Raw genomic sequence first — 12581 nt, forward strand, 5'->3', positions numbered from 1 at the left:
TTTATAGAGACAGGGTCTCACTGTGTTGCCCAGATTGATCTCGAACTCCTGGCCTCAAGTGATCCTCCCATCTAGGCCTCCCAAAGTGCTGGGATTACAGGTTTAAGCCACTGCACCCAGCCAGTTTTTTTGTGCTAATAAGTAGTGCTGAGATAGACATCTTTTCTCTGTTTGGGGTTGTTTCCTTAAGATGGCTTCTTAGAAACAGATTTTTTTTTTTTTTTTTTTTTTTGAGACGGAGTCTCGCTCTGTCGCCCGGGCTGGAGTGCAGTGGCGCGATCTCGGCTCACTGCAAGCTCCGCCTCCCGGGTTCACGCCATTCTCCTGCCTCAGCCTCCCGCGTAGCTGGGACTACAGGCGCCCGCCACCACGCCCGGCTAATTTTTTGTATTTTTTAGTAGAGACGGGGTTTCACTGTGTTAGCCAGGATGGTCTCGATCTCCTGACCTCGTGATCCGCCCGCCTCGGCCTCCCAAAGTGCTGGGATTACAGGCGTGAGCCACCACGCCCGGCCAGAAACAGATTTTTAAGTAAAACCTTAGAACATTTTTATGGGTCTTGAAACACTTTTTCTTTTGGTCAACCAGGTTATTTGAAGCAGACTTCTGACTCTGTGCCACTTTTCCAGTTCTAAAACATGTGTGTCGACTGAGTTGAAAGAAGCACACATGCAGCTCAGGCCAGAGGTAATGGGAGGTTTAAAAAAGGAGGAAGGTGGAGAACCTAGGCCTCTAGAGAACTTGGCAGTTTCAGGCTTCACTTCTGTAGACCAAATTCATTCTTTAATTCACAGCATTCGTACGCATGACATTCTTCAAATGCAGTTGTGTACTTAACAATCCTAATTCCCTATTTTTTTTTTTAAAGACGGAGTCTTGGTCTGTTGCTCAAGCTGGAGTGCAATGGCACGATCTTGGCTCACTGCAGCCTCCACCTCCCGGGTTCAAGTGATTCTCCTGCCTCAGCCTCCTGAGTAGCTGGGATTACAGGCGCCTGCCACCACACGTGGCTAGTTTTTGTATATTTTTAGTAGAGATGGGGTTTCACCATGTTGACCAGGCTGGTCTTGAACTCTTGACCTTCAGTGATCTGCCTGCCTTGGCCTCCCAAAGTTCTGGGATTACAGGTGTAAGCCACTGCACCCACCCTAATTCCCTACTTTTGAAGTACACATTATTGTTTATGAAGCATCTTCACATACAGTAATATATTTTATCCCTACAGTGCCCCATTTTACAGATGAAGAAATGGAGGACCAGAGGGGCCAGAAGTTTGTTCAGTATCACACAGTTAGGAAATGGGTCTTAAAGGTAGCAGATCTGATGCCTAGAGCAGTATGCTTTCCACAGTCCCTCAGCTGCTGCTGCCTGACTGGCAGCCCAGGCTTCCCAGAGCGTAGACTCCCACTGTGAATGCCTGAAAGCTCAGGAGAGTCTCTGCATGCACCACGCTCGGTACCAGTTCAAGACTGAAGTTGGCTGGAGAGTCTCTGGGCCCAAGAGCTGCCTTGGGAGTGGGGACAGATTTTTTTTTTTAAACCTACATAAAAAGGTTACTTAGATATATTGCTGATCTTCAGTTAATTACTGCCCTGCAACCTGGGGCAGGGGCCTCACTCTGCATCCAGTTTCAAATCTGAGACCTGGGTTTGCTCAAATTCAGTTTGAACTGGTGACATAGCAGCCTGCATTCAGAAAGGAATAGGTCTTGTAAGTATCAACAACAGAACCAAAGGGACGTTATTGTGTTAATCCTTCTGGGCGTACTCACAGCCCAGGAGAGTTTCTGAGATTGTATGTGGTGTCCTCTAAATAAATAGGATTGTTTTTCAACAGATGAATTACAATGTTTAGCTTCTGGTGAAATAATATTATTCTTTTAAAGTGTTAGTCATTCCTGGTGCTTTTTTTTTGAAACAGAGTTTCGTTATTGTTGCCCAGGCTGGAGTGCAATGGTGCGATCTCTGCTCACTGTGACTTCCGCCTCCTGGGTTCAAGCAATTCTCCTGCCTCAGCCTCCCAAGTAGATGGGATTACAGGCACCCACCACCATGCCCAGCTAATTTTTTTTTTTTTTTTGTATTTTTAGTAGAGACGGGGTTTCACCATGTTGGCCAGGCTGGTCTCGAACTCCTGACCTCAGGTGTTCCACCCTCCTTGGCCTCCCAAAGTGTTAGGATTACAGGCGTAAGCCTCTGCATCCAGCTGCTTTTTTTTTTTTTTTTTTTTTCCCCTGGAGACAGAATGATACGGTTTGGCTGTGTCTCCACCGAAATCTCAACTTGAATTTTATGTCCCAGAATTCCCACGTGTTGTGGGAGGGACCCAAAGGGAGGTAGTTGAATCATGGGGGCTGGTCTTTCCCGTGCTATTCTCATGATAGTGAATGAGTCTCATGAGATCTGATGGGTTTATCTGGTGTTTCTGCTTTTGCTTCTTCCTCATTTTCTCTTGCTGCTGCCATGTAAGAAGTGCCTTTTGCTCCCCACCATGATTCTGAGACCTGCCCAGCCATGTGAAACTGTAAGTCCAATTACAGCTTACAGCCTTCCCCAGAGTAATCACTTTGAGAAGCACTTTCATTTGGAGGACTAAGTCCTAACCTGGTTGTTAAAAATAATTAGGCTTAGTAGTTTTGTCATCCCTCCTCCTCCATAGTTGCTTCCCCAGGACACAGTTTTTCTAAAACTTGACCATACCTAGTGTTGAATCCATAGTAAGGAGAAATGTTATGTGTGCATTTCATTGCAGTGACAATTAAAAACAATGATAACTAATCAGAGTAATGAGAAGTATATGAAGGCGGTTTCCAAAGTGTGGTTCAGGAACCCCTGGGGGATTCATGAGCCCTTTCAGGAGGTCCACAAAGGCAAAGCTATTTCCATAATGATACTCAAATGTTATTTGTCCTTTCCATCGTCATTCTCGCAAGTATATAGTGGAGTTTTCCAGAGGCTAGGTGATGTGTGATGACATCATTCCTCTGGCAGCGGCTCACCTAATGGAAGGTGTGTTGTGTGTTTTTTTAAAGAACAGTTTTATTGACACCATCCAATTCACCCGATCGAGGATACAATTCAGTGGTGTTTAGTAATATTTACAGAGTTGTGCAACCATTAACACAATTACCGTTAGAACATTTTTTATCATCTCCAAAAGAAAAGCTACCCATTAGCAGCACTCCTCAGTTGCCCCAATTCTCCCAGGCCTAGGCAACCACTTACTGATTTTTTTTTTTTTTTGAGACAGAGTCTCGCTCTATTGCCCAGGCTGGAGTGCAGTGGTAGGATCTTGGCTCACTGCAACCTCCACCTCTCAGGTTCAAGCAATTCTCCTGCCTCAGCCTCCCGAGTAGCTGGGATTGCAGTCATGCACCACCCTGCCCAGCTAATTTTTGTATATCTAGTGGAGACAGGGTTTCACCATGTTGACCAGGCTGATCTTGAACTCCTAACCTCAGGTGATCCACTTGCCTCGGCCTCCCAAAGTGCTGGGATTGTAGGTGTGAGCCACCGTGCCCGGCTTTCATTTTAAATTTTTATTTTATTTATTTATTTCACTCTGTTGGCCAGGCCGGAGTGCAATGGCGTGATCTTGGCTCACTGCAACTTCTGCCTCCTGGGTTCAAGAGATTCTTGTGCCTCAGCCTCCTGAGTAGCTAGGATTATAGGTACCCGCCACCACACCTGACTAATTTTTGTATTTTTAGTAGAGATGAGGTTTTCCCATTTGGCCAGGCTGGTCTCAAACTCCCGACCTCAGGTGATCCGCCCACCTTGTCCTCCCAAAGTGCTGGGATTACAGGCATGAGCCATCGCGCCTGGCCACAATTTTAATTTTTAATTCAGCAAATACGAATAAATAAACCCACATCAAAAAATAAAAATAAAAAAGATCTGCAGACTCTTTAGTAATTTTTTTTTTTTTTTTTGAGACAGGGTCTCACTCTGTTGCCCAGGCTGGAGAGTAGTGGCACAATCATAGCTCATAGCTCACCACAGCCTTAACGGCCCAGGCTCAAGCGATCCTCCCACCTCAGCCTTCTTAGTAGCTGGGACTACAGGTCCATGCCACCACAACCAGCTAATTTCTAAATTTTTTTGTAGAGACGGGGTCTCCCTATGTTGCCCAGGCTGGTCTTAAACTCTGGGCCTCAAACAGTCTCCCACCTCGGCCTCCCAAAGTGCTAGGATTACAGGTGTGAGCCACTGCACTTGGCCTCCTCAGTAATTTTTAAGAATTTGAAGATGAAAACATTTGGGACCCCATGCTGAATGCTGTATACACATACCCCAGCTGTGTGGTGTGTACCTGGCTATATGATGGCACGACTATATGGTACACACCTCAGCTGTATGGTACATACCCCCGACTGTATGATGCACACCCCAGCTCTGTGGTACACACCCTGCTGTGTGGCCCATACCCGGGCTATATGGCCCAGTGGCCAAGTGAATGGACTCTAGGGTCAGATTTTAAGTTTGAATATGGCTCTGCCTGTCATTTCTGGTATATCCATGTGGAGGTTATTTAACCTTTTTGTGCCTGTTTTCTTCAGTTGTAAAGCGGGCTTCCTAGCAGAACCCATCTGGGAGGGAAAGTGAAGATTAAATGTGATCGTTAATATAAAGCATAGTACACAATCAGTATTCAGTGAATATTAGTTACAATTAAGGAAAGCAACCTGGGCTAAGGGCTAGGACATCTGGGTACTTGCAGGCTGGGACATCTGGGTACTTGTCCTGACTTTGCCCTTAACTCTCAGTGTGACCTTGGTGAGCCCCTTCCCTGCCTGGGCCACCATTTCCTTTTCCGTGTGTGACCAAGCTACCATCCAGTGGTTCTCTCTATTCTGATGTCCTGAGTCAGCGCAGAACCAGGGAAGATGTCATCAAGGTGACTTGCACCTGGATTGGGGACTTTTCTGCTTCCGTCCACATTTCCTGGAAATGCAAGCTCCCTGAGCTCCTGGATCCGATCTAGGAGAAAGGTGCCTCCTTGCCCCTGTGAGGCTGCCAAGGCGGAGTCACTTCTTTAGGCCGTGCCCTGCAGGTGGCATCGGTTGAGAACCTGGAGCAGCTGGGTGATAGGGAGGAGTCTGGTGTTTGTAGCGGGGCTTCCTTCTTTCTTGGTTTTCCTTCCCTCTGCTCCCCAGGCAGCCCATTTGCTTGGTGTCTGTGATGTGTGTTTTAGAGTCAGGCTCTCTGAGCTCAGCTCCTGGTGCTCACACTCTGTGTGGCTTGGGCTCCTCATGTAACCTTGGAGCCGCAGTGGCCCCCGTCTGTAAAAACAGGATTGTTAAGATGCCCCTGGGGCTATCTGGAGGATTCAGGGAGCTAAGCCTGTGGGGTGCCAGCACAGGGCCAGGTCTGCACTCACCCAGCGATGGCTGTTCTGTGACTCAGAACCCTTTGGAGTTTTTCTGCTTCAGCCTATTTGGGCAGGTAGGTTCCTCTGGATGAGGAATGCCATTTGTTCCCAGCTAGTCCCCTGCCTGACCTAGGGCACAGGCAGTGAGGGAAAGTGCATTTTTTTTTTTTTTTTGAGATGGAGTCTCGCTGTGTTGCCCAAGCTGGAGTGCAGTTGCGCAATCTCTGCTCACTGCAACCTCCACCTCACGGGTTCAAGCAGTTCTCTGCCTCAGCCTCCCGAGTAGCTGGGACTACAGGTGCCCGCCACCATGCCCAGCTAATTTTTGTATTTTTAGTAGAGACGAAGTTTCACCATGTTGGCCAGGGTGGTCTTGAACTCCTGACCTCATGATCCACCCACCTCGGCCTCCCAAAGTGCTGGGATTATAGGCGGGAGCCACCGTGCCCGGCAGGAAAGTGCATTCTTTAAGAGCCTTTACAAGAGTTAATTTATCTTGCCATCTGTCAAATTGTTGGAGGTAGATTGGTTCCTTGTTCTGTATTTACCTAGCAAGTGGCTCCCAGTGTTTACCTACCCTAACTTCCTTATAGAAACAGGCATTTATTGAGTGCATATTTTCTCCACACTGTATGCTGTTTTAGGGCGTTCTCTGTGTGCTGAGGAAAGGTTAAGGTGTGGCAGAATTTTATTAAGGCCAAGAAAACCGTCAGGGCTTCTGGTTGAAAGTTGCACCAAGGCTGTGGAACTCAGGTGAAACAGCAGAATGTCTTTAGTCTAAAAGGAAAGTTCTATTGAGAAGGCAAATGGAAGCCATGACCAAAGAGGTAACTCCTGAGGGACATGCTCTCCTCACACACAGTGGCCATCCCAGCAAAGCCGCCCTTCCCTCCAGCACCTGCCTCTGTCCTAGGCATGGTGCCCTCTTGACAGGCTGCTGCCCTGAGGCCGGCCCAGCCTATTTGTGGCTACACCGTTCCCCTGACTCCCTGTTCTCCCCAGCTCATCACCATGGGCTTTTTTTTTTTTTTTTTTTTTTTTTGAGACGGAGTCTTGCTCTGTCACCCAGGCTGGAGTGCAATGGCATGATCTTGGCTCACTGCAACCTCCACCTCCCAGGTTCAAGTAATTGTCCTGCCTTAGCCTCCCGAGTAGCTGGGATTACAGACACACACCAACACGCCGGGCTAATTTTTGTATTTTTAGTAGAGACGGGGTTTCACCATGTTGGCCAGGCTGGTGTCGAACTCCTGACCTCGTGATCTGCCCGCCACGGCGTCCCAAAGTGCTGGGATTACAGGCGTGAGCCACCGCGCCTGGCCTGGGCTTTTTTTTTTAATCCTGAAGGATCCAAAAACTGAGGGGAGAAGAAGGGACTTTAGAAAAATCTCAGCTCCACTCCTCTCTTTCCTTACCCCTGACTCAGATCAGCAGTTCCCAGAGTGTCCCACAGGACACAGTACAGAAACGGGGTTCTGTGGGCACGTGTTGTCCACCCTCATTCATTAATTGATTTAGAATCAATAAAGGGTTTTTTGGTTTATTTTTTGTTTTGTCACCCAGGCTGGAGTGCAGTGACACGACCTCAGCTCAGTGCAGCCTCGACCTCCTGGGTTCAAGCAATCCTCCCACTTCAGCCTCCTGAGTAGCTGGGACTGCAGGCACACACCACACACCCGGCTAATTTTTATATGTTTTGTAGAAACGGGATTTCGCCATGTTGCCTAGGCTGGTGTCAAACTCCTGGGCTAAAATGATCCTCCTGCCTTGGCCTCCCAAAGTGCTGGGATTACAGGCATGAGCTACCGTGCCTGGCCAGAATTAATAAAGTTCTGAGTCGAATAAGTTTGGGAAACACTGGGTTTGGAACTCAGCTAAGTTGATTTACTGGGACCCTCTAAGAAGGCATTAAGGCAGGGTAGTGTTTCTCCCAAACGAAGCTATCCATGGGACCCATTTCTGCATGTTGAACTCAGCTGGGAGCCCGAGGAGAGTTGTACATGCCTGAGCTCCCTTCAGACTCCCACAGACTTTGTGCTATGGGGCAGGAGGGAGAGAGGAGTGCTGAAGCTGCCGGGCTGCATGGAACCCCAGATAGAGAGGGAACCCGATAGCAGGGTGGGCAGGCTAGAGGAAGTCAAGGAGTCCCTGAAGAGAAAGGGGTCACCAGTTGCTGACCCAGCCTGTAGTAGCCCCTAGGCACAGCTATACTGTCTTAGGGCTGAAAGTTAGGATCTTCCAGATTACTCAGATTCCCTTTGCCCGATGGCTCTGAGTGGCAGTTTTCTAAATGGCCACTGGGTGGCGCTGGCTCCCCAGGAGGCGGCAAAATGAGGCGCCCCTTCCCTTTCCAGCAGGAATTGGCCTTTTTCTTTACTTGAAAATTACAGAATTCCATGCAGATTTTACAGCCTCTGTAGGTAAGCTTTCACAAGGTGTTTTTCTGCACTTGTCCCCCCTCCTTGCCCCTGATCGCTCTGCCCCTCTCTTGGGGGAGTTCCTGCTTCTGTTTATGCCCTGGTGGGCCACACCACACTCCCACAAGATGAACATTATACAAAACAAAACTCAGTGGAAGGTTCCTTCTTTAAACAGAAAGCACTCTCTTCATCTGCCAAATGAAGTGAGAAGGGTAGGAAAATTAGATTTTGTTGAAAAAATATATTTAAAACTGATGTTTTTTTCAGTTCTGTCTTAGGGCTAGTTAGCAGTGTTATGAGACACAAACAGGATGGAGTGAGGTGGAAAGGTATGGAAGGTACTGGGCATGGCAGCTGAAGCTTGCAACCCCAGCGCTGTGGGAGGCCAGGGTGGTACAACTGCTTGAGGTCAGGAGTTTGAGAACAGCCCGGGCAACATAGCAAGACCCCATCTCCACAGCAAATTAAAAAAAAAAAAAAAATAGCCACATGTGGTGGCACGTGCCTGTGGTCCCAGCTACTTGGGAGACTGAGGCAGGAGGATTGCTTGACCCCAGGAGTTTGAGACCTGTCTGGGCAACATAGCAAGACCCCGTCTCTACCACAAAAGAAAAGAAAAAGATGGAAGGGGAAAAGAGAAGAGTTAAAAATAAAGCAGAGAGGAAGAGCAGTGAGAAAGGTGAAGGAAGGGAGGAAAGGAAGGAAACGGTGGGAGGGAGGGAGGAAGGAAAGGGAGGGAGGGAAGGAAAGGGAGGACGGGAAGGGAGGGAAGGAGAGAGGAAGGGAGGTAGATTGGTTGGTCCGTTGGTCGGTCGGTCGGTCGGTCGGTCCTAGACCAATCAGAGTTTGCATTTCATTTCAGCAACTTCCCTGGGAGAGGGAAAGATTTGTGCCCATGTGATCAAGTGTGAGAAACTCACTAAGCCCTAACTTATTTCTGAGTCACCATTCAGAGACATTGATTTTTTTGACTTTTGATTTCCAACTTCAAAACAAAACAAAGGGACTCAAGAAAACTTTTGAAGGTGATGTGTATGTTTATTACTCTTGTGCTGATTGTGGCAGTAGTGTATACTTAAGTCCCAACTCACCAAATTACATTATGTGCAGTTTTTAGTGTATCAATTACACCTTACTGAAGCTGGAAAGAAATGATAATAAAAAGTTTTTGAGTTCTTATAATTTGACACCAAACTGAGATTTTACTCTTATAACTTGTGATCCACTGATTCCTTCAGCAAGCATTTGCTGACATTTACCAATTTCCTGAGTCTTGTTGATGAATCCTAGAGAAGGATGTTGAAGAGCACCAAATAGGTAACCTCAAGCAGTGACGTTATATCTGAAAAAAGTGACTGAGGTTCACTTTTAAGTAGGCAGTGTGCTTTGAGGCCTGAAAGGGCTCGGTTTGAATGGGCCCTGCCAGCCATGGATCCTTATGTAGAGGCTGGGCAAAAAAATGCTCCATTTTCCCCCTTTCGCCAAGAATTGAAATAGCCCCTTTTCCTGCTCGTTTGGCCGAGTAGAAGGGAAAGCCTTTGAGGCTATTCATGTTTTCACTGCCTGGTTTTCTGGGTCAGGATTAGGTCATGACCGTTTCATGTTTGTTCATTTGGCCTTAGGCCCCTGGGGCAGGTAGGGTCTGGCCAGGGGAAAGGTTCTTTTCCAGAATTTTTTTTTTTTTTTTTTTTTTTTTTTTTTTGAGACGGAGTCTCGCTCTGTGGCCCAGGCTGGAGTGCAGTGGCATGATCTCAGCTCACTGCAACCTCCGCCTCCCAGGTTCAAGTGATTCTCCTGCCTCAGCCTTCTGAGTAGCTGGGATCACAGGTGCCCGCCACCACACCCGGCTAATTTTTATATTTTTAGTAGAGACGGGGTTTCACCATGTTGGTCAGGCTAGTCTCAAACTCCTGACCTCAGGTGATCCGCCCGCCTCGGCCTCCCAAAGTGCAGGCATGAGCCATCGCGCCCAGCCCTATTCCAGATTCCTGTAGCCAGCAAAGACCAGCACCAAACGTTTGTTGGGCTAATGGATGGGTGGATGCAAATGAATGTTTGCAGTTGAATGAAATGACTGAGAACAAATCTTTGCCTGCTTTCAAGTTGCTGAGCGTCCCTCTACTGCCTAAGATGAGGGGTTTTTCTATTTGTATGTTATTCCTCGCCTGTCATAACAACAGTGTTTTTGGACAATGGTGAAAAGGAGCTCCCTCTTTGATTTTTGTAGATGGCAGTTGAATTCCTGCATGAACTGAATGTTCCATTTTTCAAAGTTGGATCTGGAGACACTAATAATTTTCCTTATCTGGAAAAGACAGCCAAAAAAGGTAAGTGTCTAATTTTTGACTTAAAATCGAAGGGAGTCCAAACCTTCATATTTTTACTCCCCTCATGGTGGCCCACTTTCAGGCAGATTTCATGAAGACAAATTTTAGCCTCTTTTCATTTTTTTAACTAGAGACAGGGTCTCGCTGTGTTGGCCAGGTTGGTCTTGAACTCCTGGCCTAAAGCAGTCCTCCCATCTCGACCTCCCAAAGTGCTAGGATTACAGGCATGAGCCACTGTGCCCTGCCAGAAACCTCTTTTCAATCAGCCTGTACTTCCATTTTTTGTAAGCTGAGTTGAAAGAAAATGAATTAAGGATATGACAGTTTTTATAAGACATTTAGAAATTCTTTTTAAGAATTTTTTTTTTTTTTTAATAGAGACAAGGTCTGTCTATGTTGCCCAGGTTGGTCTTGAACTCCTGGATTCAAGTGATCTTCCTACTTTGGCCTCCCAAAGTGTTGGGATTACAGGTGTGAGCCACTGCACCTGTCCTAGAAAATTTTTTAACTAAAATTTATAAGAAATTAAGGATATGACAGTATATATAAAACCTAGCTGGGTATGGTGGTGCATTACTGTGGCCCCAGCTACTCGGGAGGCTGAGGTAGGATGATTGCTTGAGTTTGAGACTGCAGTGGGACATGATCGTGTAAAGTGGTTTTACAACATGAACAATTTCATTTGATCCTCATAACACTCCTAGGACTGAAACAGGTCATGATTATGATGCTTGATACTTATTTCACAGGGGAGGCCTCTGAGACTCAGAGATGGACAGTACTCTGCCCAGGCACAGCTAGAAGTGGCAGCTCCGCACCTCACATTCACTCACACTCTTGAATCAGCACTCATTCTACTGTACTGCCATGGTATACAACCTATTAATCAGATGAGATACTCATTTTCCTCTTGGCAGTGTGAAATTCCTCTGCCTCTTTAATTCAGTTCCTTTTGCTCAAGAACACTGTCGGGGGGCAGAGGGGAGCCCACCTTTCCTGTGGCCGAGGGCAGGAACCCAACAAGCTCCTCTCTGTTCCCCCACAGGGGCTGGCACAGTGTTTTAAGAGATGTCTGTGGAGTTCAGTTGAATGATGAGACCAGCAGTTGGGATGTGTTGGGGAGAGTCAGAACCTCTAAAGAGGAAGTGCTGATGGTGTTGGTGCTGGATTACTCAGGTCGCCCAATGGTGATCTCCAGCGGGATGCAGTCAATGGACACCATGAAGCAAGTTTATCAGATCGTGAAGCCCCTCAACCCCAACTTCTGCTTCTTGCAGTGTACCAGCGCATACCCGCTCCAGCCTGAGGACGTCAACCTGCGGGTCATCTCGGTGAGCAGGAGGGAGGGGGTTCCCTTCTTGGGCCATTTACTATGGGGAAGACGTAGTCTTTTTTATAACCAAAATTCTAACAAACCATGGCATACTTTATAATTTGAACATCCTTTGACAGTCTTGCTGTTACCAAATCAAATTTGAGCTAAGCAGTTGAGGAAGCACATATATTCTAAAGAGGGTGACTGTAAATGAAATTTTCTTGGCCAGGTGCGGTGGGTCATGCCTGTAATCCCAGCACTTTGGGAGGTCGAGGTGGGCAGATCACCTGAGGTCAGGAGTTCGAGACTAGCCTGGCCAACATGGTGAAACCCCTTCTTACTAAAAATATAAAAATTAGGCATGGTGATGCGTGCCTGTGGTCCCAGCTACTCAGGAGGCTGAAGCAGGAGAATCGCTTGAATTCAGGAGGCAGAGGTTGCAGTGAGCCGAGATTGCACCACTGCACTCAAGCCTGGGTGACAGAGTGAGACTCTCAGGGGAAAAAAAAAAAAAAAAAAAAAAAAAGTCTGTCTGTCAACAGACATTTGGGATGATTTTACCTTTTGGCTATTGTGAATGATGCTGCTATGAACACTAATGTACAGATAAATATTCATCTTTTTTCATACTGAGTTATAGGAGGCCTTCTTGAAACTTCCTGGCTTTTTCTGCTTTATTTGCTGACTCTCTTATTTTCTAATGCTGAGCATCCCTGAGGCTCAAACTAGTTATAGTGACAGCCTTGAGGGAAATTACTCTCTCCCAGGATTTTGCCTACTCAGTCATTTCACAGATGGTGAAATCCAGTCCCAAGTCGGGAAGCCTGAGATCCCACAGCAGCTTGGTGGCAAAGCTGGAACTAGAACCTGGGCATGTCCCCCTAGGCCTTTGTCTCTTACTGTCTCACGCCATCCCTCTCAGTTCTTCCTGTAGCACTGGAAATTCAACTTTATTCGAAAATATGTATGTAATTATCATTAAATTTAACTTTATTCGAAAATATGTATGTAATTATCATTAAAACTATTATAGTAACATTAATGGAATTCTATCTATCCACACATACTAGAATCCTGATATTGCAGTTGTTTTCCTTTTATATTTTCCTTTCAGTACAGTATTTGACATTGTTTTCCCCATAATATAAGC

At 46.7% G+C, this 12581-nt stretch overlaps 1 protein-coding gene across 4 annotated transcripts in view; it reads left to right on the plus strand.

The window, feature by feature from the left end:
- NANS (N-acetylneuraminate synthase) overlaps positions 1 to 12581 on the plus strand; it is a 34555-nt gene that overhangs the window by 18350 nt on the left and 3624 nt on the right. For 2 of the 4 annotated variants that reach the window (XM_055350033.2, XM_055350032.2), the window contains exons 3-5: positions 2469 to 2522; positions 10017 to 10116; positions 11293 to 11447. In XM_055350033.2, coding sequence (XP_055206008.1) covers positions 2469 to 2522; positions 10017 to 10116; positions 11293 to 11447 — 309 coding nt within the window. The remainder of the gene's footprint in view (positions 1 to 2468; positions 2523 to 10016; positions 10117 to 11292; positions 11448 to 12581) is intronic. The other 2 variants (XM_055350034.2, XM_031014584.3) reach the window with 1 other exon arrangement.

Source organism: Gorilla gorilla, chromosome 13 (genome assembly GCF_029281585.2).
Source record: "Gorilla gorilla gorilla isolate KB3781 chromosome 13, NHGRI_mGorGor1-v2.1_pri, whole genome shotgun sequence".
Taxonomy (NCBI): Eukaryota; Metazoa; Chordata; class Mammalia; order Primates; family Hominidae; genus Gorilla; species Gorilla gorilla.